The sequence below is a fragment of the Parus major genome, chromosome 14, assembly GCF_001522545.3.
Source record: "Parus major isolate Abel chromosome 14, Parus_major1.1, whole genome shotgun sequence".
Lineage (NCBI taxonomy): Eukaryota > Metazoa > Chordata > Aves > Passeriformes > Paridae > Parus > Parus major.
Window position 1 is genome coordinate 1,676,717 of NC_031783.1, and position 26,978 is coordinate 1,703,694.

At 60.7% G+C, this 26,978-nt stretch overlaps 5 protein-coding genes across 8 annotated transcripts in view; 1 reads left to right on the forward strand and 4 right to left on the reverse strand.

Annotated features, from left to right (window-relative positions):
• Positions 1 to 8,727, reverse strand: part of CFAP70 (cilia and flagella associated protein 70) — a 23,134-nt gene extending 14,407 nt beyond the window's left edge. The window contains exons 1-10 of the mRNA XM_015642375.3: positions 8,594 to 8,727; positions 7,859 to 7,964; positions 5,447 to 5,633; positions 5,060 to 5,155; positions 4,670 to 4,749; positions 3,483 to 3,656; positions 2,908 to 3,090; positions 2,416 to 2,507; positions 1,277 to 1,376; positions 117 to 251 (exon numbers count right to left, since the gene is read on the reverse strand). Coding sequence (XP_015497861.1) covers positions 117 to 251; positions 1,277 to 1,376; positions 2,416 to 2,507; positions 2,908 to 3,090; positions 3,483 to 3,656; positions 4,670 to 4,749; positions 5,060 to 5,155; positions 5,447 to 5,633; positions 7,859 to 7,960 — 1,149 coding nt within the window. The 5' untranslated portion in view covers positions 7,961 to 7,964; positions 8,594 to 8,727. The remainder of the gene's footprint in view (positions 1 to 116; positions 252 to 1,276; positions 1,377 to 2,415; positions 2,508 to 2,907; positions 3,091 to 3,482; positions 3,657 to 4,669; positions 4,750 to 5,059; positions 5,156 to 5,446; positions 5,634 to 7,858; positions 7,965 to 8,593) is intronic.
• Positions 8,728 to 9,152: 425 nt separating this feature from the next.
• Positions 9,153 to 12,310, forward strand: MSS51 (MSS51 mitochondrial translational activator). Its single transcript, XM_015642536.3, has 6 exons — positions 9,153 to 9,737; positions 10,032 to 10,187; positions 10,412 to 10,536; positions 10,705 to 11,268; positions 11,703 to 11,796; positions 11,870 to 12,310. The coding sequence occupies exons 1-6, from the start codon at positions 9,448 to 9,450 to the stop codon at positions 12,135 to 12,137; spliced, it is 1,497 nt and encodes a 498-aa protein (XP_015498022.1). The 5' UTR covers positions 9,153 to 9,447; the 3' UTR covers positions 12,138 to 12,310.
• Positions 12,311 to 12,312: 2 nt separating this feature from the next.
• Positions 12,313 to 18,381, reverse strand: LOC107211064 (cytoplasmic phosphatidylinositol transfer protein 1-like). Of its 3 annotated transcripts, XR_001524080.1 has the most exons (10): positions 18,109 to 18,381; positions 16,957 to 17,105; positions 15,443 to 15,531; positions 15,273 to 15,280; positions 14,722 to 14,793; positions 14,540 to 14,635; positions 14,288 to 14,443; positions 14,150 to 14,213; positions 13,535 to 13,670; positions 13,123 to 13,213 (listed from the first exon to the last, which is right to left on the reverse strand). XR_001524080.1 is itself a non-coding variant. In XM_015642541.2 (9 exons), exons 1-9 carry the CDS (start codon positions 18,364 to 18,366, stop codon positions 12,948 to 12,950), a joined length of 1,158 nt encoding a protein of 385 aa, XP_015498027.1. In that variant the 5' UTR covers positions 18,367 to 18,381; the 3' UTR covers positions 12,313 to 12,947. The 3 variants fall into 3 exon arrangements, 2 of the variants coding, with proteins under 2 accessions (XP_015498027.1, XP_015498026.1); XM_015642541.2 differs by lacking the exon at positions 13,535 to 13,670 and having other exon boundaries at positions 12,313 to 13,213; XM_015642540.2 differs by lacking the exon at positions 13,535 to 13,670 and having other exon boundaries at positions 12,313 to 13,213; positions 14,722 to 14,820.
• A 2,883-nt stretch (positions 18,382 to 21,264) lies between these two features.
• On the reverse strand, positions 21,265 to 23,005 carry LOC107211063 (myeloid-associated differentiation marker homolog). 2 transcript variants are annotated; one of them, XM_015642539.2, is made up of 2 exons: positions 21,850 to 23,005; positions 21,265 to 21,678 (listed from the first exon to the last, which is right to left on the reverse strand). In XM_015642539.2, the coding sequence occupies exons 1-2, from the start codon at positions 22,710 to 22,712 to the stop codon at positions 21,525 to 21,527; spliced, it is 1,017 nt and encodes a 338-aa protein (XP_015498025.1). In that variant the 5' UTR covers positions 22,713 to 23,005; the 3' UTR covers positions 21,265 to 21,524. The 2 variants fall into 2 exon arrangements, with proteins under 2 accessions (XP_015498025.1, XP_015498024.1); XM_015642538.2 differs by having other exon boundaries at positions 21,265 to 23,005.
• Positions 23,006 to 23,121: 116 nt separating this feature from the next.
• Positions 23,122 to 26,620, reverse strand: SEPTIN12 (septin 12). Its single transcript, XM_015642543.3, has 10 exons — positions 26,542 to 26,620; positions 25,677 to 25,886; positions 25,153 to 25,281; positions 24,905 to 24,986; positions 24,678 to 24,815; positions 24,222 to 24,339; positions 24,049 to 24,144; positions 23,813 to 23,909; positions 23,565 to 23,616; positions 23,122 to 23,462 (listed from the first exon to the last, which is right to left on the reverse strand). The coding sequence occupies exons 2-10, from the start codon at positions 25,855 to 25,857 to the stop codon at positions 23,318 to 23,320; spliced, it is 1,038 nt and encodes a 345-aa protein (XP_015498029.1). The 5' UTR covers positions 25,858 to 25,886; positions 26,542 to 26,620; the 3' UTR covers positions 23,122 to 23,317.
• Between the last annotated feature and the right edge of the window lie 358 nt (positions 26,621 to 26,978).

The following is a 26,978-nucleotide window of genomic DNA, read 5'->3' on the forward strand; positions in this document are numbered from 1 at the left end:
TCCCAAACACCCTCTGCCCACCCTGCCTGTTCCCAAACACCCTCTGCCCACTGTCCCTGCTCCCAGCCCGAGTGGAAACCCAGCTGCAGAGCTGGAGCAGAGCCTGCTGCTCTCACCTTCTCAAACACCTCACTGTCCTCGTAGGTAAAGACACGGAAGGCCCCTCGGATCTGCTTCACCCCAGGGCACAGCAAATGCACCATGTTGACATATGCCACGCCATGGAAGGCAATCTGCTTGTCCTCATCTCCCTGGAAACACAGAGCAAGGTACTGAGATCCTGAACAGGCTGTTATTCTCCTTAAGGGAACAAGGTCACCAATCTCATTAAGAGGAGGCCACACAGCAAACTGATGCACCTGATGAGCCCATGCTTCTGTCACTGGCACGCAGCCGAGACAACCTGGATGAACACAATGGAGCCATTCCATATGTAGAATATTAATTTTATCCCAACCCCTGTGGGGTAACTTTTCTAATTCCTGCACTCTGCTGTTCCTCAGGGTGGTCTTGTTGAGATACAGCTGAAAGATCATCAGCTGTGTGGTTAGAAATCCAGGTGACACTACCAGAGTTGTGCAGCTCAGGCTGGACAGAAACCAAGTGGCTGAGGAGGTGTGGGAGGCCTGGCTGGAAGGATCATCAGAGCTGCAAAATCCTGGCACTGGCGAGTGCTGAAAGGGATTTACACCAACTTATATGGCTTTGCCCTGGGATAGATTAGGAGCTCTCACACAACCAGCTGCCAGGAGCAGAACCATTCACTAAGGAGCTGTTTCTTTGTTAAACCACCCTGGTTTAGATGCAAAGGCATAACTTATCTGCAGCCTGAAAAAGAATGCGTGAACTTTTTCAAGCTGTTCCAAAACCCCACTGGACAAAGATCAGCTCAGTGAATTACTTTTAATTCTCTTCAAAGCCAGGCTGGACAAGCCTCTGAGCAACCTGGTCTACTGGAAAATGTCCCTGCCTGTGGCAGGGGGTTGGAAGAAGATGGAGTCTGGGGTCCCTTCCAATCCAAACTATTCTGTGATTTTAAAAGCCACCCTCTCCCTGTCCTTTTTCCAGTAAGCTACTACAGACCATCAGTGAGAGCTATAACAAAAAAATATGACCCTGTATCTATTTAACAGCCCTATAAAGCTGATTTTTCACAAACCTTCCTGCTCTCTGACTCACTTTGGCAGCTTCAAGGCTGATTTTGGTATCACAAAGGTCTCAAGAGGAAAATGGCTGATAATGCAATGCTACTCCACGAGCCAGACCCCACTTTTACCTTGTCAATTTTGGTGATTTTCCCTTTGCCAGCTGAGGGTATGTACATCCTGCAGACCTCCACGGGCCAGTAGCGGCACTCAGCAATGCGCTTCTGCAGGCTGGGCACAAAGCAGATGCAGGATTCACTGAGGAGCTGCAGAAACCCAGCTGGAGAGCCCCACCACCCTCCTTTGTGCCCCAGCACCCCCTCTTGGGTTTGCTTCACCCTATTCCCTCAGCAAATTCCCTCAGGCCATGGGAACACTGCGTTTTGGGGCAGGCTCAGTACATTGTCTCCTCTACCCACTGCTGTGTGCACTTATGGCAGAGCCAGCTTTAAAACAACTGTGAGAACAACACACTGGGTTTTCTCTCTCCCTTGGTTACTTCAGAAATAAGTAAGAAGGAATGTGATTAACTTTGGTATAAAACCTGAATTGTACAGAGCAAGTGGATCCTGAGCTTGCATCCAATGTGGCTGGTGACTCTGACACCAGCAGGAAGGTGGATGGATGTTTAGGAAAAAGAATTTTAAAAATCAAATAAGATACAAGTGAGTATTTCCACACAAGGAGTAATTTGGCTGTGAAATGCACAGCCATGATGCAGCTGAAGCCAGAAAATAGCAGGATTCGAAGATAAATGGAACACTCATCCTGATCTTGAGCGTATCTGGAGCTGCTAAAGGCAACACTTATCCAATAAAAAAGCAAATGAAGAGTGCCTACATGGAGTGAAAGGTTTGAATGTATTTGGGATTCAGTAAAATCTTAATTAGCAGCTCAGAGGAGAGCTGTGCACGCCACTCTACTCCATGTCTGCTCACCATAACTCTGTCCCTTCCTTCAAACAATAGAGGGACCAGCCCCTAGCCCCAGCTGCTGGCAGCAGGAGAGAGCATTTGTGGCCTGGAGACAGCAGCTCCAGCCAATTCATCTCCCAGCACAGCACAACAAAGCTGCTGCCAGCAGTTCAAGGCACTTCAAGAGCTGTGCCCTTGCTCAGGTGAACACTTGTGGCCAAAAGACAGCAGCCATGGGAGATGAGGCAGAGCCACAGTTTGACCCCTAAGTGGTCCAAGGTCCAAGCTGTATGTTGCAGCTCCTTGCCTCAGGTCATTCTGAGCATGTTCTGGGGTGGGATGCTCAGGTTCCTTACACAGCCACTGCAGCAGCGTCCAGGAAACAGCGCCTTTCCGTGTCCCACACGATTCTCTTCCTGCTCTCAGCCTGGATCCTGAATTCCCTGTCCTGTGAGAAACAGCGTGCAGTCAAAGCCAGGACAGCAAAGTCCACAGCCTGCATCATCCTCAGAAGTGTCCCCAGGAGAGAATGTGAGTCAGACAGAGGTGTCCAAGTGCCCATAGCCAGGCCAGCCCCGCAGGGAGGCTCATGACCTTTCCTGGAGGCACCATTAGCATTAAGTGCCTGGCTCATGGGAGATAACAGCTCCCAGCTCAGTGTGGGTGTTTTCTGGGACCAGACCTGCCACATTTTCCCTTGGGATGTCTCCAGCAGTATGTCAGCATGTCTGCTGCCCCAGGGGAACCACCTCTGTGCTGGACACTGCACAGTGACCACCCACCTCCCCCTCATATCAAATCTCTCAGTCCCTCCTGGTTCTCTTCCAAACTTGCCAGTCCTTCCTCACCTCACTTTTCGTGAGCTCTCCATCCTCATCCTCATAGGGCCCTCCAACAATGAAGGAGTCAGGTATGTTCAGAGCTCCAGGGGCCAGGAGGGGGCCAATGGGCCAGTTTTTGGGCCGGGGCAATGGTTCTTTTTCACCATCAGCCTTCAGGATTCCATTCTTGAAAAGTAATGGCAATTCTTTCTAGAGAGACATGAGAAACAAAGGATTTGCATTTCTAACAGGAACAGGAGCAAGAGCCAGCTGCTCCAAGCTGGGATAACAAAGCAAAAGAACAGTACAGGGTGCCTGGCTAGGAAAATGCACTCCACCACACACATACAAAGGATGGAATAAAAATAAAGAGCCATGTGGAAAAAACCCTGCCAGTTTGAATCCAAATCTTTCCAAACAGACCTTTGTTTGTGTTAAAGAAACACATCACGCCACAGAAACTCTGATCCCTCCCAACAAAGGCTGCTGGTGCACAAGCACGGAAGCTGTGCACCCCATGTGCCTGGACACTTGTTCCATGGGGTGGAAGAACAACCCAAACCCAGCCAAACCCCCTGTGACTGTGCCTGGACCATTCTCACCTCACCAGCTGCTGGTATTTGCAAGCAAGCCATGTAGTTTTGCTGGGTGTCACAGGTAAAGGCTGTAGGAACAGAATAAGCTGCCTCCAGCGTGATGCTCAGGAGGTTCCCACTTGAGAACTGGGTGGCAGAGAGCAGGAGCTCTTTGGTGCTCACTATCACTTCAAGGCCACCCTGTGAGACAGACAAAGTTGAGCCAGTAAACAGACAATTATAACTTGCCTGCTCTTAGGGAGAAGCAAGCAGAAACCCAAGGCCAGAACATATAATGTTATCTTGTGCCTCATCTCAGATATAGAAGAAAACAGCCCAACACAGCAAAGGAATTTCAGGACCAATTTGGCTCAGCTGTGGTATTTGTTTAAATCACAGCCTGGCTGAGGTATGGCACATGCCCCAAGGGTCTCATAAAATGAGCTGTGGAGAAAGAGGCAGGGTCTCATGAAAGGAGCCACAGAGGAAGAACATCAAGGGTGGAAAATGATGCTTTTCCCCTGGTGACTCAGAGAGCTTTGCCTCTGCCCTATCTCCATGCTCTGTATGCAGCCTTTAATTACCTGTCCCAGCCCTGGATGGATGGTGTGTGAGGGAAAACCAGCTGGTCAGCATTTATTACCTGTCGTCCCTAATGAGTGCCCCCCCACTTTGCTCACTGTGAACTCTTAAACACAGAGCTGTTAATGGGATATCCACCCCTCCAGTTCGCTCCCGGTGCTCACTGCGGGCAGGCTCAGGAGCAAAATTGGACACAGTTTCCCAGCCTCATACTTCATTCTCTGTTTTAGTCACTGGGTACTTTGCAAGCTGCTGAATGAATAAGGACCTTGCAGGAAAGGCAGTACAATAAATGGACTCAGACATTTTATCTGCATAAAGGAAGGGTAATAAAGCTGGGCAGGTGACCCTGCCATTGCCTTTTTGGGGGTTTTCAGTACTGTGCTTTCCATCTTTGTTATTTTTTGCAGAGCAATTGGGTAGCTGCACACATTAACATTTCCCAGCACGACCTCACCTATCAGAGGGAAGTAGGGACAGACGTCAGAGGGAGCGGGAAAGGCCTCCAAGCCTGTAACATATAGGGCTGTACCACATCCGTGATGAGCCAGGCAGCTGAGTCATGTTCTCCCTCCCACTAAAAAGCAGCAGAGAGCTGAATGAGGGAAGGAACAGTTCCAAATTCCACATACCGTGGCCTCGGGGTGAAGCATCTCTGATGGGGAGGCAGGCACTGCATACAAAGGAGCAAAGACCTTCAGTGAACGCACTCCTGGGAACAAACAGGAATGAGAACAGCCTGAAGTGAGACCCTCTGCAAAGAATCATAGCCATGGAATTATTTGGGTTGGAAGGGACCTTAAGGATAATCTTGTTCCAGCCCCCTGCCATGGGCAGGGACAATGTACATGAGGCAAAATCATGGTCTGATTCTGAATGCTGAGCTACCCTCTGTCCCCCCTGAGTCAGATTTTGCAGAGCTATGAAGGTCACTTTGTCCAAAGGAGATAAATATAAATGGAGATCAGAAAGTGCCAGGGAGCAAGGAGTGGTCATGGAGGTTGTGAAACTCAATTTTGTACCTTGCAGCAGAGGTAGAAGGTCCACCACAGCCTGGGCAAGAGGAGTGATTTTCTCTGGCTTTTTCCTCTCCTTTGGCCCCACTTCTAGCACTGTCACTAGGGAGATAAAAAGAGAGAAACTGGCAGAATTCCTTGGACCAGCAGGTCAGGCACCAGGGAGGGTCTGTGTGAGCTCTGGCACATGCTCCTCTTCCCCTCTCAAGGCTGGCAAGCACAGCAAAGCCAAAGGAGCATGGGCCAACATGAAAGGGGATTCTTCCAGCTGGCAGATATGGACAAGTGCTGAGAGCCTCCCACCACTGCTGCTGAAGTGCTATTCCTGAACTAGTGACACCTGCAGTGACAGCACCCAGCTCCAAGGTGGGACATCTGGCACCAGCTACTTACAGAGCAGTGGTTTCTGCACAAGGACATCCAAGGGGTTGGGCCCATCAGGGCTGCACTCAAAGCTGGTGCTGAAGTCATATTCTGCTGTCCCATCTGGCAGGACATGAGTCTTGGAGGAGTCTCCCAGGACTGCTCCATTGTACTCCACACGCACCAACGTAACCAGCACACTGCTTTTGAGAGTTTTCTGTCAAAAAAAGAGCTCAGTGAGCAGCTGGCTCTGTGGCAGCATCCCAGGATCAGAGTTCCTCTGGCAGCAGCTTGAGTCAGTGACCAGGACAGGGCTCACTTGTGGGGGTCTGTTCCACCACAGAAATGGGGAACAGGAGCAGAGCTTGGCCACACTGAGACCTCACCATTCCCTGTCTTTAGGAGGGAAATTTCCTGTTTCACCATGCTTTGATGCCCCGAAGATTATCAGGAGCTGTGGCAGGGGAGATAGAGAGGTTCAAGCTTCACCTCAGGAAAGATACATCTAAAACAAATCCCAAAATACTCCACTGATATTTTTGTACTTCCAGGAAGCTTGAGACCTTTGCTGTCTCCTAAGAAAGCAGCTCTTGAGCTAGAGGGATGAGCTCACAGGACACCTGTGGATATCATGTGCTGCAGAATGTCCTGAAATGGACAAGAGAAAACAGCCTCAAGTTCTGCCACCTAAGAGGTTTAGGTTGGCTATTAGGGAAAATTTCTTCACTGTACAGGCAGTCAGGCACTAGGACAGGTTCCTCAGGGAAGTGGGGGAGTTCCCATCCCTGCAAGCATTCATAAGACACTTGGGAACATGCTTTAGTGGTGTCTTTGGCAGTGCTGGGTTAAAGGTTGGACTTGATGGTTTTAGAAGCCTTTTCCAACCTAAATGATTTTGTGATTCTGTGAAATCAAAGGAAGAGCTCCAGCAAGTTCTTTGTGAGCTCTGCAATTGTTGTTATACCACTTGCTTTAATCAGAGATGAGGAGATTCAGATTTTACTGTGAATTTCAAGTGTCTAAACAGAGGGGTTTAAACAGGGCTGGAGAGGGGCAATGAGGGCACAGCATGTGGCAGTGGGGACCCACATGGGCAGCACTGGGCACATCTACAGCAGAAGAAGTGCTGGGCAGCAGTACCAAAGGGCTCCCTGCAGCAGAAACACAGTTTAGCTCTCAGTCCACAGAGCAGTGGCTGAACACAAGGACCATTGTACCCAAACCCTGCTTTTCCTTAGTGCTGAGCCACAGGGATGCCTAACCCACCCTCAGCTCCCTCTCTCCCTGTCACTGGGGTAATTAGTTCCATGCTAGTTCTTACACAAAAAGAGATCTCTTTCACTTGGTTTTAATTTTCAGCCCTTCTCACTGTCTCCTTGAGCATACATTCTATGAATGGCTAAACAGAAGAATCCAATTAACCTTTCCCTGTACCATTAATTATCCAAGACTCCTCTCTCATCCTTCCCTACATTGCCTCTAATTAAGCAGATTCCACACTTATAGCTAGAAGTGGATTCCACATTCTTACAGACAGATTTTTTTTCATATTGTTGCTGTGATTATTGCCCTTTTGTAACCTCCCCCCACTTTAGTCCAGCCCTTTCTCACGGTGGAGCAATCAGAACCACAAAGCAACATTCCAGATGCAATCAATCCAGGAGTCTTTTCTTTCCAGCATTGTTTATCCTCCTCTCACCTCATACCTCACCTAAGCTGCTGTTTGCTGAATCCATCAGTGTAAGAGGTACTTCAATACTATAATGTGAAAGCCTCAAGCAGGTGCTTTTGGATTGCTTTTTCTGTCTGCTGCTGGAGCAGAAGCAGGGATTTGCATTTTTTTCCTGCTTGCAGCAGGAGCTGAGCTTCTCCTCCACATTCCCTCCCAAATGCCAGTTCCTCTGGAAGACTTTAAGGACAGCTGGGTGCATCACATGGAAATCACAGCAGTGGTGGTTTGATTGGCACCAGCTCATAGCCCTGAACTGGATTCACTGCCTTTTTAAAACCAGAGCCACCCTATTGCTTTCAATATGATTTAAACCGCTGGAGCTGGGATGAAAATCTGGTTTTACACCCAAGGTGAGGTCCTTTCACAGGATTTTGTCTCACTGATCCCATTTTTGCTGTGTTCTGCTTAAAAAACCTGCCATTTCCAAACAGTTAGAGGAGGCAGAGAGGTACATTTCACCCCAGTATCTCTGGCCTGCTGCTAGGGAGGTGTGTTCCCCAATTGAAGTGCCTCACAAGCTTTTTCCTTTGTGTGAACTTCTCAGGAGGGAGGAGGAAGCCACAGTGAAGCATTGCTGAACTCCTGATACCCCCATCACTCCTTCCTTCAGCCTTATCACTCCCCCACCTGCTCTCACAGGGGATTCCTGTGCACACAGAATTGCTCTGGCCTTTTTTATTAAATTAGTAGAGATATTTTCAGAACTTTACCAGGTCCTGTGCATTCACGACTGTGATATGTACTGGTATTGGCTGTGACACACTGGGAAGAGCGGGCTCCTTCCCACCAGGCAGCCCCGCAGGGACCTCCATGGCTCTGCAGGAGAAAGAATGAGGAAAGAAACATGAAACTGCTCCATTCCTCTCCCAGATACCTCTGCAGGACACAGCAGTGCTGGTTGCAAGTGCTATTCAGGGCTTGGCTGTCAAAACACCATTGAAAGCAGAGGGCTTTGGCAGTGACGAATCTCTCACGAGGTGCAGGGGGAGGACTGGGAAAAATGTGAAAATTATCCATCTCTGTAAGCTTCACCCAGCTGCAGCTCCCAGGAAAGGTTTGTTGTGCCAGGCTGCTCTCAGATCCCAGTACATCCCTAGCTCTCTTTTACTCCTTTTTTAAGATCATGGTGACACCATGGGCCAAAGGCTGGGAGCCACCAGCCCATCCCCTCATGGCTCCCAAATGCCGTGGGGACCTGGCTCCATCTGCTCCTCAGGTTTGTAAATCCCTCAGGATTCCCTCAGGGCTCCCCATGGCCCCCTCGCCTCACACCCCTAGGGCCTGGCAGCCCCCTCAGGGCAGCATTGATGGGCTTGGGGCTCCTCTCACCCTGGTATGGTCCTGCAGCCCCTCACCGACGGTCCCGGGGCTCCTCCCGACCTGGGGTGCACCTACAGCCTCTCACCCACGGGCCTGGAAGCTCTCCTGCCCCTGCACCCCCTCACCGACAGCTCTGGAGGCCCTCCCAGATCCCGGGGTGATCCTGCAGCCCCTCACCGGGAGCCCGGCGGGGCACCGTGCGGCACCGGGGCTCGAACCTGCGGCTTCCCCGATGGGCGGAGGGCTCGCGTCCCGTCACCACAGCGACGCGGCTGCTCCCGCAGCACCCCGAAACCTCGCGGGACCCCGGCCCAGCCCCGCGTGTGGGGGCGTGCCCGTGAGGCCGCGCCCGCCGCCATGTTGGGTGTGGGCAGCCCTCAGCAGCCGCGGTGGGGCGGGGGTGCCCCCGGGCCGTGCCGTGGGAGCCCCGCCATGGGAGCTGGCGGTGCTGTACGGCCACCGTGTCCCCCTTTGCAGCCTGGTGTGCCCGGCTGCAGCCAGAGCTCACTGCTGGCCTCCGCCCCGGCTGGCACATGCCGTGGTGCCCACCCAGGCACTCCCTCACACCCCGCTGGGGACCTGAGGGGGTGGGAGGGGGCTTCCCGCAGGCCGGGCTGGGGATGGGGGGACCCTATGGCGGGGGGCTGGGGCAGTGACTTTGTGTCCCTATGGTCGCAGAGGGGTCCCAGGGGCTTGGGCAGCCCCCCGAGCTCCTCGCAGGTTTGCGGAGTGGGACGCTGCAGGGTTTTCGGGCACCCCGCAGCCACCAGCGCGGCTCTTGGGGCGGGAGCCGGACCCCCGGAGCGGGTTGGCCGGTTCCCGGGGAGGGGATGCCCAGAATAGCTCCGCTATCTGATTCCGAGGGGCCACGGCCGTCTGCACCGCCGGCTCCCGGGGGCTGACATTTGAGCCCAGCCTCGGGACGGGACGGGCGCCGGGACCGCCCGGGAGCTCCCGGCACCACCGGGATAGGAGCGGGATGGCGGGCGGGAGGCGCCGTGGGGGCGGCGGCCGGCGCGGGGGACCCCGGCAGCACCCGGGGACCCCCGGACCGGCCTCCCCTCCTGCACCCCTCTCTGCAGCCACCACGGCCCTGCCAAACGCAGGCTCTGCCCCTAAAACCGGCCGCTCCAGGAAGGCCCCGGAGGAGCCGGCGGCTAGGGCTCCCGACGTGGACTCGCTGGGCTTCCAGGCCATGGACCGCAACGTGCCAGGGCTGTCCCACGTCATCCTGCAGAAACTCAATATGAAGAGCTACGAGGACTACAAGTGAGTGAGAGCCCATGGGTGCCTATTCCCCACACCCTCCCCCGGGAAGAACATCCTGTGTGTCCCCCAGCAGCTGGAGCAGCTACCATGGCTCATCCCACCCTCCCGGCTCAGCCCACAGGGAGCTCTGGTGGGCTCCTGGGTGGACCCCTCCACAGTGCCTGGCTCCCTGTCCCCACCCAGGCCAGGATCCTCCTGGCTGGAGCTAAAAATCTTGGCAGACTCAGAGAGAGGACATCAGCCCCACCCGTTGTGGCAGTGGGCTGGATTCTGCTCACCCCCTGACATCTGTAGGTCTGCCATGGACGGGAGGAAGAGCGGCAGCGATTTTGGCATCCGGACGTATTTTGACATGTTCCAGAAGATGGAAGACACCTTCAAGTTTTGCGTTGAGTGCAAGAAGCTCCCCGATGCACTCCCGGACCCCAAAAGCCTCCGGCGTTGCAAAAGGTATGGTGGGGAGATGGTCTGATGGCACAGGGATGGCTCCATCTCTCACTTCCAGCCTGGTGGCTGGGGTGAAGTGAGGGGTGTCTGACCCCAGTGCCCATCTCCAGCCACAGGGCATCCCAGAACAGTGACACAGCCCTGAGAGGGGGTGGCAGGGAGCCAGGTTCAGTGGGGTGAATTGTGCCTCCCCACCCCATGGCTGTGCATGCTGCCTGTCTGCCCAGGTGCCAAAATGTGTACTACTGTGGTGTGGCGTGCCAGCGTGCCAACTGGCCACTGCACAAGAAGTTCTGCAAGAAGCTGAAGCTGGTGGCCCTGGACCGGCTGGTGGAGTGGCTCATCTTCACAGGTGAGGCGTGTGTCCCCTGGGTCTGCCTGACCCACATCCTGGGCTGCACAGGTCCTGAGGTGGGATGTAGTGTCCCTTCTTCAGCCCCACTCCCACAGCACAGGTGGGACAGGCAGCCTGGGCTGTGGCACCACCACTGTACTGTCCAACCTCCTCCTGACTCCCCAGGAGACATCCCATTTCCCACTGACACTTGGACAAAACCTGCGAGGGATGTGAAGGGCTGGGAGGACTGGTTCTCCATGCAGGAGCAGCTGGAGGAGAAGCTGAGTGCCATCGTGACCGGGCGGTACATGACCCTGCTCTGGGCCAACGCTGGGAAGCCCCGGCCGGAGGACACAGAGCTGCGGGAATCCATCCGGCGCCTGGTCACCGACTTCCACTCGCGGCCGCTCACCATCGGCCTGGGACTGCGGATTTTCGGCATCGACCCCCTCACCAGGCCCCTCACCGTGCACGTGGTGGGGGCTTCCCACGTGGAGACCCTCAACACGCGGCTGACGGACTACGATGAGCTGACACGGATGTTCCCGGGGCACCAGGGTGTGGAGATGGTGATGGTAGGGGTGGATGTGGTGGACGGACCCATCATGAGGCCACCCCTGACCACGCTGGCACCCCGGGGAAAAGTCTATCTCAGCAGCTACAAGGGGCTCTACCACGACTTCTGGGAAAGCCACGTGGAGACCAAGCTGGCTGCCCGTCCTGACCTGGTGGTGGGCTTTCACCCAGGTAAGTGCCTGTGCCGACTGCTGGGATGGGGACATCCGCAGGGCACGTGGGCTCAGGGACTGCCCTGAGCACTCTGGCAGCACCTGGGGCTAAGCCTGAAGGTGGCCTGGGACATGCCCATGGCTTTTCACCAAGGCACAACAGGCAGCTGGGGGGACCCCCGGGACATGGCAACCTTGTCACCAGGCACTCTGTCCCGCCTCTGTCACCCACCTGCAGGTGAAAAGGATCCTTCCCTTCAGGTCTTGGCGCTGTGGCTTAGCCCAGGACCTAGGGTGCCCCACATGCTGGTGAGGAGCCAGACCCCACTTTGCTGAGGGCTGCCAAACTCACTGAATACTCTGGGGTGTCAGCACAGAGTGGATGCAGTTGGAGTCAGCTTTCCCCAGGTGGGTTGGGGAAGAGGTGGAACCCTCATGGTGGTGTCCCCACAGGTTTCCATGCCTGCCCAGACCTGCTGGCGGGCTGGCTGCCCACCCTGCTGCTGCTGCGGGACTATGGCCTTCCCGTGCTCTTCACCGTGTACAGGTGAGCACAGCCCCACCACCCCGGTGAGCCAGCACAAACACCCTCTCATTGTGCCTGTCCTCTTCTCTGGCAGTGAGCAGGAGCTGAAGGCCTCCCTGCAGGTCCTTGTGGAGCTCGAGATGCACATTGTGGGTTACGCCAGCAACCCCTTTGCCTCACTGCGGCCTGAGCAGGTCTACTCGAGCCCCAACAAGGCGCCCGTCTACTGCAGCTCCCACTACATTGCCCTGCTGGGAGCAGAGGCTGTGCCGGGGGCCGAGGAGCTGGAGGATGATGATGGCCAGCAGGGAGAGCCCAGTGCTGCTGCTGTGGCTGGGGGCATTGCCCCAGGGCTGGGCTGATTCCTGCCCTGATCACCCGACCCCCAGAGCCTCTCTGCCCATCCAGGATCCCATCTCCACATCCTGGGATCAGCAGAAATCCCTCACTGCAGACATGCAGGTCTGGGGGATGCAGCACCCCAGCACAGGGATGGCACCCTTTCACAGCACCAAAAAATCACTACCAGCAACCAGCTGCCGTGTCTCGAGCTTTATTTCCAAAAAGGCCATTGTTTTCCTAAAGAAAACAAGGGGCTGAGCCCACCCCAGCCCCTCTCGAGCAGCCACGGCCTCTGGAGGGACAGCGAAGGGAACCCCGACTGCGGGACCAGCCGTGCACGGGGCTGTGCAGCCCCTTGGGGTCCGGTGGGGAGCCCCAGCCCAGTGCTTGGCTGTCACTGTCACCCTCACTGTGCCCCCGTACTGGTGCCTACCCTGCAGGGCACTGCTCCAGCCTGGCACCGGCCACCAGCCCAACCACGGCAGGTGGGCACCAGCTGGCACCTCCCCACTGCTCGCCAGCCTCGGTGGCCCTTGTGGACACCGGGGCGGGTGGAGTCGAGGGAAGCAGCTCCGCGGCATTGGCCGACGCTGCCGGGGACCCGCGCTGGCCTGGCGTCCCCTCCTGGTGCAGCCAGCGGGTCTGGCATGGCAGTGGTGGCACTGACCCGTGCGGGCACCCACGGTGGCCCAGGGAGACCAGCACACCCCAGGGCTGCCAGCGCCCTGACAGCGGGTCCGGGTCTCTCCCTGGGCTCTGCACCTGTCGGCGGGGCCGGGGTGGGCGGCAGAGCTGGCACAGTCCAGCACGGAGTGGTGGCACTGCCGGCGTCACTCGGCGCCAGCGCGTTCCCGCAGCGCGGGCAGCGTCAGGGTCTCCGGGGCCGACTTCTTCCGCGGGCGAGTCTTGGGGGGAGCCAGGAACTCGGGGGCCTCGTCGCTGAGGGGGGTGGAGGGGGCGCTGGCAGGGGCCGAGTGCGTGGCCGTGGGCTGCCCCACGTCGCTGACCGAGATGGCCGGTGCCACCAGGCCGATGAGCTCGTTGGTGGCCTCCTGCGTCTCCTGCTCGTAGCGCCGCACCTCCTCCATCGTCATCCCTGCCGAGCACAGCCGGGCTTGGGGCCGCTCGGCACGGCCGCGTCCGGCACCCCCTGATCCCGGGGCAGCCTGCGCCCCGCGCCCCGGCTCCCCACCAAGCTGGGGGACAGGAAGGGGACAGGGGGACGGGCAGGGAAGGGAAGGGGGTGCCAGGCAGCGCAGCCAGCTCCACAGCGCCAGCCCAGCCAGCAGAAGGGAAGGGATGGAACAGGCAGCGCAGGTAGCGCAGGCAGGGACACGCGGGGAGGGAGGGCAGCTGGGAGGGGGGAACACTCTGCCGCGGGGTGCAGGGGGGGCACAAGCCCCCTGCCTGCACCCACCCCCAGGCAGCAAGGCAGGGTCCAGGGGGTCCATCCCCGGCACGCAGAGGGGCTTAGGGGTGCTGGCTCCCCAGCTTTTGGTTTGTGGCCACTTGCATCTGAGTCTCGAAGGCCCGGACCTCTTCCAGGGACATGTCTGGAAGGCAGAGAGCCGCTCACCGGGATGGCCTGGCACCCTCCACCTGTCACCGAACCCGGAGCTCCCGTCCCCGTGCCCGCATGTGGCAGTCACCTGCAGCGTGTGTCCCTGCCAGAATGGGGGTGCGGGCAACACAGACAGAGTGCTGGGACCCCTCTCCCCGTCCTCCCTGAGGGGTGCAGGGGAGCGTGCAGCATGCGGGGGTACAGGCAGGGGTGCAGGCAGCACAGGCACCACAGGCAGAGCAGGGAGTGAAGGCAGAGCAGACAGCACAGGCAGAGCAGACAGTGAAGGCAGAGCAGGCAGAGCAGGCAGTGAAGTCAGCAATGCTGGTGAAGGAAGAGCAGGACCTGTGGTGGGGTCAGTGGCATCAGCAGTTAGACCTGCAGCCCCCTCCCTCCATGGGCACTGTGTGCTCCCCTCCCCACAGCACCGGGGTGACCCCACGGACTCACGGGGTGACCCCACGGACTCACCGCACCACTCGTCGACCCAGGCGAAAGCCTGTCGGTGCCCGATCAGCAGGATGTCCCGGATCACCTGCAACACCACGGGGGTCAGCACCCTGTCACTGCCCCCCCAGTGCCCCCCAACCCCCCTTGGGCCTCCCTCACCTTGTGCACGAACTGCTCCACCCGCGTCTGCAGCCCCCACACTTCGAACTTGACGCTCACCAGTTTGTAGGAGCACATGATAGGCTTGGTGTGCTGGCGCCAGCCCTCCCGCAGCGGCCCCCGGCCCGTCTTGGCCGAGCTGAAGAAACGGGGGTCCTGGGGGGATGGGGAAGATCGGGGTCATGAGTTCCCCCTCGGGAGAGGAGACAAGGAGGTGTCCTCAGGGAGCTCCCTTGTCCCCAGCCGTCGTACCTCCAGGCTGCGGTAGTAGCGCTCAGGGATCTCGTCGAAGGCGATGTCCAGGAAAGAGACCTCGTGGTCACCCAGGATTTTGTCACTGTGGAAGATCTGGGGAGGGGAGGGAGGGTGAGTGACAGGGACCACGAGTCACAAAGTGATGAGTTTGCCAGTTCTCAGCTGCAGCGCACACTCACGTTCTCGCTGTCCCCGCAGTTGTCCTCGTACTTGGTCTCGATGTAGATGGAGAACTTGGGCAGGAAGGAGCACTGCAGGGAGCGGCTGTCAGCTGCTCCCTGAGGGACACCTGTCCCGAGGGATGCCACTCCCAGGGACACTGATCCCGAGGGACACCCCACCCCCAAGGATGCCCATCCCCAAAAGATGCGCAGTCCAGGGACACTGACCCTGAGGGACACCCACCCAAAAGACACCCAGCCCTGAGGGACACCCACCTCCAAGGATGATCATCCTCAAGGACTGCCTGGCCAAAAGGACACCCTCTCGACTCCCACCCCCAAGGAATCTGAAGAAATCTGAGCCCCAAGGGAATCCCACCCTGAGAGATGCCCAGCCCTAGGAACACCCACCCAAGAGCCACCCACCATGGTGACACCCACCCTGAGGGACACCAACCCCTAAAGGATGCTGTTCCAAAGGACACCCACCCCTAAAAATGCGCCCCCAGCGCCCCCTCCCCAGCCACCTGCTGGAGGAGGGGTCAGGTCATCCCATGGCACCTCCTTACCGTGTACTCTGCAGGGACACCATGGCCCAGCAGCATCACAGGGTGGCATCACCGGGTGATATCACAGGGGAGAGAGGGAGCAATGAGACCCGGGCCGGCTCTGTCAGCCCCGCCACCACGGGGCAGGGACAGGGACAGGGTGCCCGTGCCACGCCCTGTCTGGGGCTCACCCGTGATGGTGTAGGGGTAGTAGTTCCAGGCCTTCTCAGTGATGTAGAAGATGCGGGGGGTCACCGCCCGTGCCCAGCTGGGCAGTTTGCTGTGGGGACCGTGTCAGGGACAGGTCAGGCTGGTGTCACAGGACAGGACATGGCTGGTGTCACCCAGCCCTGCACTGCCAAACACAGCCTGGCTCTGGGATCCCACCCCAGGAACCCCACCTGCCACCTAGGACCCTCACCTCCACTCCAGGATGCCCCCAGGGACCCTCACCTGCACCTCAGGACCCTCATCTGCATCTCAGTACCTCTCCCAGGAGTCACTGCCACCTCCCCAGCACCTGCATCTGCATTCCAACACTGTCATGCGCACCTCAGGACACCCCCAGAGACCCCTGTCACTGCCCCAGGAACCTCACCCCTGCTCCAGCTCCCCACCACACATCCCTCCACTCCAGGATGCCTTCACGGACCCTCACCTGCACCTCAGGACCCTCACCTGCACCTCACAACACCCTCAGGGACCCCTCTGCCCCAGCATTCCCCCACCAGAGACCCCTGCCATCTCCCCAGCACCTTCATCAGCACATGGGGACCCCCCAGGGATCTGTGCCAGCTCCTCATCTCCACCCCAGTGCCCCCATCCTCTCCTCCCCAGACACCCTGACCCCCTCCCCAAGAAACACACACCCTCCATCCTGGACCCCTCCACCTCCCCAGGGCCGAGCTGTTCCCTCCCAGCACCCTGGCAGGATCGGGCCCCCCGGGGAGTCGGGAGGTGGGTTTTGATTAATTTTCAGGCGTTATAAATAAATTTCAGGCGAGAGGGGAATCGTGAGTGCTGCAGCTAAAAATAACCCGTCTCACACCAGCAGCTCCTGGTGAGGAGCAGCCCGTGTCCGCAGGCAGCTGAGGGGACATGGGGACAGTGGTGCTGGGGGCAGTTTCTGCCCCACAGTGACACCCCCAGGGCCAGGGCATTGCCGAGCCCCCCGATCAGGCACCCGGAGGTGGTGGGTGCACCCCTGCGAGGTGGGTGCGTGTCCTGAGGTGGGTGCGCCCCATGAGAAGAGGGCAGCCCCCCAGAGAGGGAGTGAACCCCTAGGATGGGTGCACCATGGGATGTAGCTCCCAAAGGTGGGTGCAGCCCCCCAAGATCAGTGCACCCCAGGAGATGGGTGCAGCCTGAGAGGTAAGGGCAGCTCCCAAAATTGGATGTAGACTCCAAAGATGGGTGCACCCCAGGATTTGGGGACTCCACTGGGAAACACACACAGAGCCCTTGAAGATGGGTGGGTGCCTGGGAGATGGGTGCAGCCCCCCAGGATCAGTGTACCCCAGGAGATGGGGCACCCTCGGGAAATGATGGAGCCAGCCCAGGAAATGATGGGGGTAACCCTGGGATTCAGCCACATTGCAGGACCCAGGAGGGAGGTTCCCCAGGAATTTTGGAGGAAGATCTGGGACCACCCTGAAGCCTGGCCATGGCCCACCTCGCAATGCCCACCCAGCACCCATCACCTCACCTGGAGAGGTGGACACGCTTCTCAGTGAACTGCCCGGGGCCGTGGACGGGGTCCTCATGGGGCTCGTTCTTCACCACCTCCACGCCCTCGCCCTTCTCGCTCTCCTGGTGGCTGTGCTTGCTGATGGTGTAGAGCTGCCCCACGCGGTACTGCAAGCACAGCGCCCGCCCTCAGTGCCACCGGCCCCTGTGACTGCCCGGCACAGCCTGGGGGCTGAGCCACGCTGCCGAGAGGGGAAACTGAGGCACGGAGCAAGGGGTGGCAGACCCTGAGCCGTGCGGCGGGCGGGGGGTTCCTGGGGCACCCTGTGTGACCTCCCGTGTCCCTAGGCTGTCCCAGCTCCCAGGATCCTGCTGGATCCTGCTCTCCCTGTGCTTTCCCAGTGCCTTACAGAATGCCTGGAGGTTTTCTGCTCGGCAAACTACCTGGGAGCCAGGGAAAAACGAGTGTCTGTATGATATATATGGATGTGTCTGTGTCAGATATATAACCGAAAGGATGTGTATGTGTCTTTGGTGATGCAGCTGTGCAGCAAGGGTTTGTTCTGCTGAAGATCCCATCCACCACCGCAACCACCAGCAAGATTTCACCGCCCCACTCTGCCTAAATTAAAGCCTTCCCCAGGTGCCACCAGGCAGGGATGGCACTGTCCAGGGTGGGCACCGCTGTAGCTCCCCGCTCCCCAAAACGGCCCCGTGGGCACCAGGTTCTCACGAGAGACCTTTGCCCAGGGATGCTGCCAGCTGTCAGAGCTGTTTGCCGATGGCATTCAGGCTTCCTGCCGGAGCAGGGATGGGGTTCATGGTCCCTGTCGTGCCACGGGCATCCAAACCCCCGGTGCCCTTCTCCTGCTGGTCCGTCCCCTAGTCCTGCTGTGCCCCGGTGCTGCCGTCGGGCTCTGTGCCCCAAGGTGGCCGTGCCCAGGGACGGGATGTCCCCCCGCCCGCACCCCAAAGTACGGCTCAGCCCTCGCACGGAACATCCCGAGCCCGGCACACCCCGGTCCCCGCCACGAGGAGACGGCGAAGGGGTCACCGTGTCCCTCCCGGGGCAAGAACCGATCCCCTGGCACTGCCCCACCCACAGCCCCTCCATCGGAGTGCTCCTGACCCCTCGGGACCCCCCGATCCCGGCCCCGCTGCCCGCGCTCACCTCCTCGGTGGTGAGCGGCATGCAGATGCGGTACTCCTTGACGAGCATGGTGGCACGGGCAGGGTGACACGGGCAGGGTGACACGGGCACGGCGGGCAGCACGGGGGTCAGGCGGAGGCGTCGGCGCTGCCGGGGGCACAGCTCATTCCGGGGGGCTGCGGGGAGCGGGGGGGCCGCGCTGCCTCCCACGCTCCCATCCCAGCACCCCGCGCTGGAAGCGGCCGCCCCGCTCGCCGTGACTTCACGAGCCGTTGCCATGGCAGTGGCGTGAGGTCACCCGTGCGAGGAGCAGCCTGGGTGTACCCTGCTGGGGACACCCCGGCACCCCAAAACCCTCCCGGCATTAACCCCTTCCCTGCCGGGCAGACAAACGCGTCCCAACGCAGCTGTCTTGGAGCGCACGTGTCCCCCCAAAATAGGGTGCTATCCCTTCGGGGTGCCGCATCCCCACCCAACCTTGGTGGTCAGTGCAGTAAGAGGGTTGCAGGGATATGAGGATGGGGTCAGACCTGCCCGATGCTCGTGGGGACCCACCTCAGGGCACCCACGCTGCCCTGTCCCCAGGGGTGCTCCCCCGGAGCAGAGGATCATGTCCCTGCTGTAGGACATCCTTTCCCTGGGCAGGAGTTGGGCCCCCTTCCCCGAGGCTTCCCCCAGCAGCTGTCCCAGCCAGCGCCCACCCTGGGGCTGCCCCCCAGCACCCGCCCCAGCCGTGCCACTGCCAGGCTGTCACACTCCCTCCCCTCTCCAGCCAGGGCTGGGGATGCTCAGAGTGAGTATCAGGACAGCTCAGGGGGCTCCCGGACGTGCCCCCCAGCCCCACAGAGCAGGGAGGGGATGTGTGCCCTCCTGAAAGTCACCCTGGATGGGGGATCAGGCCTTGGAAGGGCAGATGGGGGCTCACATGGAGTTTTGTCTGGAGGAAACTCGTCCAGCTGGGGACCCAGGGACATCCTTGGGGGTACAGGGTCATAGTGGGACACAAGGGCATCTTTGGGGGCACGGGGGGACACAGGAGTGTCCCTGGGGCCACGGAGCCTTTTGAGGCTACAGGGGCATCCCTGGGGGGCACAGGGACACCCTGCTGACACGGCAGAGGGCTGGGCGCTGGTGCCAGGTTGCAGGGACACCAGTACCGGGCGCAGGGACAGCCCCGGCAAACGGGAGGTGACACCCCGGGGACTCACCGGAGCACTGCAGGACACGGCATTCTCCTCCCCATCCCGGCAGTTCAGACCGACCCCCGCCGGGGTGGAAAAGGAGGAGTCCCCCGGCCGGGCTCAGCCCGGGATGAGCCCGCCTTTCCCAGCACTGTCCGCGGCCGCATCCCCCCCGGGCCGGGCCCCGCCGCCCCCCGCTGCCCGCACTCACCGGCAGCGCCCGCTCCCTCCGCCGCCGCCGCCGCCGCCGTGCCCCGGCCGTCCCGGGCCGTGCGCAGGAGCGAGCCGCCCCCCGCACCGCCTCCCGCGCCGCGGCACACCGACCCCTAGGGGGAGGAATGCACCGGCACCGCACCGGCACCGCACCTGCACCGGCACCGAACCGCAGCGACAGCGACACCGGCGCCACGGCACCGAGACACCCTCCAGCACCGGGCACCCCTGGCACGGCACAGACCGGCACCGGGCACCCCTGGCACGGCACAGACCGGCACCGGGCACCCCTGGCACGGCACAGACCGGCACCGGGCACCCCTGGCATGGCACAGACCGGCACCGGGCACCCCTGGCACACCACAGACCGGCACCGGGCACCCCTGGCACAACACAGGCTCCAGGGCTTCCTGCACCCACCAGGTCCCGTATCCTCCCAGCGACCCCCAGCACCGCCGTGCCCCAGCTGGGACACGCCCCGATGGGGCTCCTGGGCTGCGCTCCCCCCACGGGAACCCCCAAATCTCCTCCAGCCACTCACCTGCACCCCGCTGCCAGCCTGGCCCTGTCCCCCCAGCCTCACCACACCCCAGCGCTGGCACTGTGCCATCCACAGCCACACGTTACCAGCGCAGCTCATCACCGGTGACACCGCTGTCACTCCCCGCACCTCCCATCCTCCTTCCTCCGCTGATTTCCATTGTCCTGGGCACTGTCGATACCCAGTGCTCAGGTGCTGTGCTGGGCTGTGCCTCACCTCTGTCATTTTGGTGTTACTTCCTCCCAGAATTCTGCCATTCCCTCCAGCCCCACTGCCTGGGGTGCAGGGGAGTAGCCCATCAGTGCCAGGGTGATGGTCACCGTGGGGACAGGGATCGGGCAAAGGGGGCAGCCACCAGGCCACCCTGTCATGTTGCCATCACTGGCACTGGCCACAGAAGTGCCACCTGCCCAGGCACCTGTGGGTTCTTTCGTGATTGGCAGCCTGTGCCATCTCCTGGTGGTGGGGACCCCATTTGTGTCACCCTGTGAGCACCAAGGCAGTGGTGATGGGTCCTGACATGGCCCTGGCAGCCCCAAGGCAGCAGGGATGGCCCCAGGCTGTGGCCAGGACAAGTGGTGGCAGAAGGAGCATGGGGACAGTGGCCCCAAAACTGCCAGGGTGCCCCACGGGCACCCATCCCACATCCAGGGGTGCGGTGCCAGGAGCTCTGCCCGCAGGCACACCTTCCCCTGCCTGCCCTGCACTGCTGCCTTCGTCCCACACACCATCCTGTGGTGTCACTGTCCCCCAGCCATGTGTGGCAGCACCCCCAGCTCTGGTGGCAGCAGCCACCCTCCTCCCCACTGTCCCCCAGGGAGGGGACACCCCAGCAGCCCCCAAAGGGGGATTCCGGCCTATGTGGCTGTGACCAAACCCAACAGGGCTCCCACTGGGGTGACTGTGGTGGTGACAAGGACCCGGCCATGCTGGTGACAAGTACCTGCCGGGTTCTCAGCCCCCCCAGCTGCTGCATTCCTCCTGAACCTGTTTGGCAGGGCCCTGTGCAGGTGCCAACAAAAAGGCATCCGGGTTGGGCTTTTCCTGGTCATGCCCTGCTTCACTCCAGTGCCGAGTCAACAAGGACTAGAAAGGATTTTCTGCAGCCTGGAGCCCCCACAGTGCTGTCAGTGCCCCCCAAAGCCACCCGCGGCTCCCAGTGCCAATGGTGCCTCCCAGCTTCTCACCTCCCAGCAGGGATCCTGCAGAAGCTTGGGAAGGGGAAGAAAGAGGAGGCAGAAACAAGTGAAAAATGACCCAATTTAATCCCAAAGCCCCCTCAAGCTCCAGGGTTTGGGGAGCCCCTCGTGGCCCCTCCAGCCCCCCCATCTGTGCAGCCCATGGGGCCCCGGGCTGAGCGCACCCCTGGGAGCTCTCCCTGACTCCCTGCTCCAGCTTGGGGACGAGGAGCTTTCCGAGGCACCCGGCCTCTTCCTCAGCTCCGCCGGCAGCCCCGGCCACCACCCGCACCCAGCCGCGTCCCACAACCCCGCCCTGAGCCCTTAGGGAGGTGCCCTGACAAAAACCATCTTGGTGGAGTAGACCAGGTCCACCAAGTAGGCGAGGAGGTTGAAGATGGTGAGGAAGGTGACCCCGAGGTGCTTGTTCCACCAGCAGTTCGTGCCGCAGGGATCGGGGCGGCTCCGTCCCTGGAAGCTGTAGAGAGGCCAGAGGACGGTGGCAGTGAGGTACATCAGCAGGGCCAGGAAGTTGTACCCCACCAGCATCTTCTCCAGCGGGCAGGGAATGTAGGTGAGGCAGCGGCCGATGGTGAAGATGATGATGAGGAGGGTGAAGATGAAGCAAATGGAGTAGACAGCCACACACCACATCAGGCCAGGCTTCCCGCTGTATTCATCCAGCAAGGAGAAGATCAGGCAAGCCACATAGGCCTCAAAGACCTTGAGGAGCCCAGGCACGGTGGAGAGGAAGCTGCTGATGTCCCCTGGCTTGGCGCGGGTCAGCGACACCTCGACGGCGTAGGCGAGGAAGCAGAGGCAGGAGGCGGCGGTGGCCACGGCCTGCCGGGCACACAGGTTGCTGCTGCAGGGGCTGCTGATGAAGGTGGAAGGGAAGACCACCGAGGAGGTGAAGACCATCAGAGTCGCCAGCATGGAGAAAGCCGATGTGAAGTCATCCCAGGATAGCGGCAGCAGGGGGTAGAGCTCCAGCAGCTCCAGCAGCAGCACCAGCAGTGTCACGATGAAGCAGAAGCACCAGGTGAACATGCACCACGTCCCGTAGGGAGCCCCAAACCGCCCGGTGGAGGCCACCAAGCTGAAGGTGAGGCAGGACAGCACGACGGCGAAGAGGCGGGCGATGCCCACCCAGGAGGTCAGGGCACGGAGGTTCACCGTGGCCACGGGCATGGTCCGGCCGCTCTCTGCCCACGCCGCGCCCGGCAGCGGGTGCTGCCCACGGCCGCCCTTATCTGGAGGAGGGGTGGGGCGCAGGGCAGGGAGCCGCCGGCCCCCCTGAGCCGCCCGTGCCGAGGACCCCCGGCTCTGCTGCCACTGCCGGCACCTCGGGCGGCTGCCGGGGGCCGGTGGATCATTAACGCGGGGCCGGACAAAGGGCGGTGACGCCGAGCCCTGCGGTGGGGCCGGGGCGGGCAGGAAGCCACATGTGCCACCACCCTGGCAGCGAGCCCCAGCCCTGCCCACGGCAGGAGGTACAAAAGGGCTTTTCATGCACCCCTAGAATAGCGGGGGGGTGTTCCCAGGGCTTGGCAGCCAGTGGGGCAGCACTGAGGCGTTTAGGGGCTGCACCCAGTACAGTGCCCCTGCCAGGGGGGTGCCACAGCTGGGTGTAGCCCCTTCACACCCTTGCAGGCGACATCTCCACACCCCTCCGGCACCTCCGCTCCCCTCCCGGCACCTCCAGCACTTGATAAGTGGCTCAAAGTCCAGCTGTGCCAGCTGCCTCACTGGGCAGGGCGGGTGAGGTGATTGTGGGGAGGGCATCTGCACCCTGGTCACACCCCACGGGCAGCACCTCCACTTCCCCGGCATCCCTGGGGGGACCAGCAGCCACAGCAGCACAGGAGGGTGGTGGCACATCAAAAGTTGGGAATCCAGCAGGAGGGTGAAGGCTGAAGGCTCTGGATTAACCTTTAATGTCACACGGGGTCCAGGGGCTGTGCCCATGGCAGAGCTCGGGGATGAGGGACCCATGTCAGGGCAGCTGGGCACTCCTGGGGGGGCTCTTCACCCCAGGCAGGTTCCTGGCACAGCCATGGTGGGCAGGGGTGAGCACTGCCATGGGCTCCAGTGGTGATCTGGGGGCACGAGGTGGCTCAGAGGTGGCTGCTGGCCTCGCCCTTGCCGGGCAGCCCATTGAGGGGGCTCAACCCCGGCCGGTTGCTCTCGTTCAGCCGCCGCACGCGGTAACTCTCGTAGTGAACGTTGTGGGTGATGTCCTTCAGGTCCTGCAGGTGTGACCTGCCCGGGGTGGCAGGGGGAGGAAGGGCATAATGTCACTGTCCCCCCCACCCTGCTGTGACCCCGTGGGTTCCAGCACTCCCCACCGTGTTCCCTGCTCACCGGATCAGCAGGTCCCGCAGAAGGGGGAACTCGCAGTGTGCCGGGTTCTCCACTGAAAAGCAAGGCAGAGGGGCGGGTTGGCAGGAGGGCTCCGTGGCACTGGGATGCCCGGGCAGCACATTCTGGCAGGTTCTGGGTACCAGCGGAGCAGAGCACAGCTCCGTGCCACGGCTCAGCACCCACCCAGACAAGGACACAGCCGTGGGTGCTGCCCCCTGCACCTGTGGGGGTGTGAGAGCCCCGCTCACCTTCAATGATGCCCCACTTGGTCTTGCGGCCCAGCACCCGTTTGCCATTCACCTGGTGCTCCTGGTCCGCCCCCACCACGGCGAAGGGAATCTTCTCCTGCCGGCACAGAGGCTGTGCTCACCTTGGGTGCTGCTCCCCCGAGGTCCCCCGGGCACCTGCTGGGCTCCCCGGGATTCCTGTCCCCCACCCTGCTCCCCCAGGGCTGGCCCCTCCATCGCAGCATCCCGGCACTCACACGAATCCTGTTGTTCAGCGCTCTGTCCTCGGGGTCCTGATCGAAATCCTCCTGCGGGTACACGCTGATGGTGTGGGTCTTCAGGTCCTCCTGGATCTGTGGGATACAGGGCTTGAGCTGAGGCTGGGGGGGACATGAGGCAGCCCGGGAGCCCCTCGGGGACCTGTCCTCACCCGCTGTTTGAATTCTGCCCGTTCCTCCAGGGTGAGCGTGTCAGCTTTGGCGATCACCGGCACCACGTTGACGATCTTGCTGAGCCGCCGCATGAACTCCAGGTCCAGCGGGCGCAGCCTGACAAGGACCACCGTCACTCCAGGGTGTCCCCACCTCTGTCACTGGGGGGTGACCCCACCACTACCACCCCAGGGTCACTCTGAGGTGACCCCAGCACCACCACCCTGAGGTGACCTTCCCCTACCACCCCAGGTTGATACCCTGTCACTCTGGCTCCATCGTTATCATCCCAGGGTGACACAACCACCCCACAGTGACAACCCTACCTCTATCATCATGGGGTGACCACACCACCACTCCAGAGTCACCCTGAGGTGACCCCACCACCATCACTGCTGGGTGACACAACCACCAAGTGGCCCCATCACCTACAGGTGCCGTGCCTGGGGACTCACCAGTGACCCGTGGGGGGGACAAAGTAAACGCATCCGTGGACCCGAGTGTCCGGGATCTTCCTCTTGCGGGTGATGAGGATCTCCTCCCGCAGGTATCTCTCGTACTGCTCGTTGATGTATTTGATGATGGGGTCCCAACTGAGGATGAGGAGTTGAGGGACAGCACCTGAGCTCAACCCCAAACTGCCACCCACAGATCTGGGCTCCTGCACCCCACTACGTCCTACCAGTTCTCATTGTTGATCTGGTCCCCGAACCCTGGCGTGTCGGTCACCGTCAGCTTCATCTTCACCCCCTTTTCCTCGATGACTGTGGGGCAGAGAGGTTGGTCAGGGGGGAAGAAGTATCGGGGAAAAGCAGGGGACCAGGCTTTTGGGGGATGTTTTGAGGCTGTGAACGCAGCTTCAGACCCCCACCCAAGGCCCCTGCTTCTCCCAAGGGCTGGGGGGACACGACGCTGTGGTGGTGACCTTACCATGGGTGATGGACTGGAGTTGCACTGTTTTGGGAATACGCTCCTCCTGGCCGGGCTGTGAGGATTTGCGGCTCACCTTGGACTTGAAGAGAGTGTTCACCATCGTGGACTTCCCCAGCCCACTCTGCCCTGAGAGGACATCGGCAGCTCTGGTTTGTAACATCTTGATATCCACTTGGGAGCATCCCAGAGCTGGGATAGTCCATTTTATCCCAGGAACAAATTTGTTCCCCAAGGTCACAACCCAGAGCATCCCAGATTGGGTTAGTTTGGTTTATCTTCCAAAAAAATTTACTCCCCAAGGTGATATCCCCTCAACATCCATTTGGGAGCATCTCAGAGGTTGGGATGAGCTCACCTATCACCATTGGGGTACAGGATATTAACTCCTTTTCAAATGTTTGCTACTTAAAATCACTGAAATTTCCTTAAAATCCCTTAAAAGCACCATTTCCCCTGGCATGGCGGAATCAGAGCCAGAATTCCCACCCCAACCAGGAGCAAACCCCACGCCCGGTGCTCACCCACGACCATGATGTTGAACTCAAAGCCTGTCTTCATGGTTTTGATTTTCATCTGGTCGAGCACAGCTTCGATTCCCACGTATCCAAAGAGCTGGCAACCCACGGGGCCAGGCGCCACGGAGAGGGGCACCGCCCCCTCTTCCTCCTCCTCCTCCTCCTCCGGCACGGCCGGCGGCTCCATGCTGCGCTCCTCGGGCTCCAGGCTGCTCCCTGCACCGCGGGGTGGGTAAAGGCGGTGAGCCTGGACCCCTGGGTGCCCACCCGTGTGTGCCCACCGCTCGGTGCCCGCCGCTGGGTGCCCACCCTTGCTCCGGCAGCGTTGCCCCAGCAGCGGCCGCGCCGGCGGGCACGCAGCCCCGGCACATTCCTGGGAGCCGGTGAGGCTCGGCATGGCAACACGGGCACGCCACCCCTCCCGCCTCGCCGAAGGGTCCGAGGAGCTGCCAGGGGCATTTTTGGGGTGGTGGTGCCAGCGGACCCCACGGTGTCACCGGCTGCTCTGCGGCCATCGGGCATCACGGCCCGCACCCTTCGCGCAGCCCACGCGGTCACCCCCGCCAGGCTCTCCTGCAGCCCCGCTCCGGCCCCAGCGCGGGATGTGCCGCCCCACAGCTGTACCCGGGCACGGGGCGCTGCTGGCCGAGGGCACCGGGGGTGTCGGGGGTGCAGCGCAATCACCACCACAACCCCAGGGGACACTTGGGGTTTGCCCGGGGGACCGCGGCCGGAGCGTGCCCCAGCCCGGGGGCCGCCGGAGCCCCGTGCCCGCCCCAGCCCTTTGTGCGCCAGCCCCAAATCCCTTTCTTTCTCCTCCTCCTCCTCCTCCTCCTCCTGCTTCCCAGCACGGCCATTGTTCAGGTCCTACCTCGGCGCCGCGGTGCCCTCGCTCAGAGCCCCGCTACAGGCGGGGGTTTGCCCTGGGCGCCATCCGCATCCCCATCCCCGGCGGCGCCGCAGCCCGGCCCCTTCCCTCCGCCAGCTCCCGGCTGGCACCAGCCCGGCTCCGCCGAGGCTGCGGCTCCCACGCATGACCAGCATGGCAATATCCCGCCCCCCGCAGCCCCCTCCCCACCACAGCCAAGCTCCCGCGCCCAGTTTGCCGACTGATTGGTGGGTGGGGAGGGCTGTGCCACCCCCACTGTGCCCACCCAGCCGTGCCCACCCCGCACACGGCACTGCTCAGTCTCCCGGCCAGGCCAGCATGGATGGGGACCCCTCCCATGGCACAGGACACCCCCACTCCTCACTTTGTCCCCCGTCACCCCCATGCGTGGCTGCGGTGGCACCGAATGGGATCGGGAG

Excerpts from the sequence above, each read along its gene's own strand:
- MSS51 (XM_015642536.3), top strand. The coding sequence starts at position 9,448 with ATGGCGGGCGGGAGGCGCCGTGGGGGCGGCGGCCGGCGCGGGGGACCC. Across the intron at positions 10,188-10,411 it reads AGCCTCCGGCGTTGCAAAAG|GTGCCAAAATGTGTACTACT; the intron begins GTATGGTGGGGA and ends CTGTCTGCCCAG. Across the intron at positions 11,797-11,869 it reads GTGCTCTTCACCGTGTACAG|TGAGCAGGAGCTGAAGGCCT; the intron begins GTGAGCACAGCC and ends CTTCTCTGGCAG.
- LOC107211064 (XM_015642540.2), bottom strand. The coding sequence starts at position 18,366 with ATGGCAACGGCTCGTGAAGTCACGGCGAGCGGGGCGGCCGCTTCCAGC. Across the intron at positions 17,106-18,108 it reads TGCCGCTCACCACCGAGGAG|TACCGCGTGGGGCAGCTCTA; the intron begins GTGAGCGCGGGC and ends CTGTGCTTGCAG. Across the intron at positions 14,444-14,539 it reads GCTACTACCGCAGCCTGGAG|GACCCCCGTTTCTTCAGCTC; the intron begins GTACGACGGCTG and ends CCATCCCCCCAG.
- LOC107211063 (XM_015642538.2), bottom strand. The coding sequence starts at position 22,712 with ATGAAAAGCCCTTTTGTACCTCCTGCCGTGGGCAGGGCTGGGGCTCGC.
- SEPTIN12 (XM_015642543.3), bottom strand. The coding sequence starts at position 25,857 with ATGGAGCCGCCGGCCGTGCCGGAGGAGGAGGAGGAGGAGGAAGAGGGG. Across the intron at positions 24,987-25,152 it reads ACTCCAGTCCATCACCCATG|TCATCGAGGAAAAGGGGGTG; the intron begins GTAAGGTCACCA and ends TCTGCCCCACAG. Across the intron at positions 24,145-24,221 it reads GGGCAGAATTCAAACAGCGG|ATCCAGGAGGACCTGAAGAC; the intron begins GTGAGGACAGGT and ends TGTATCCCACAG.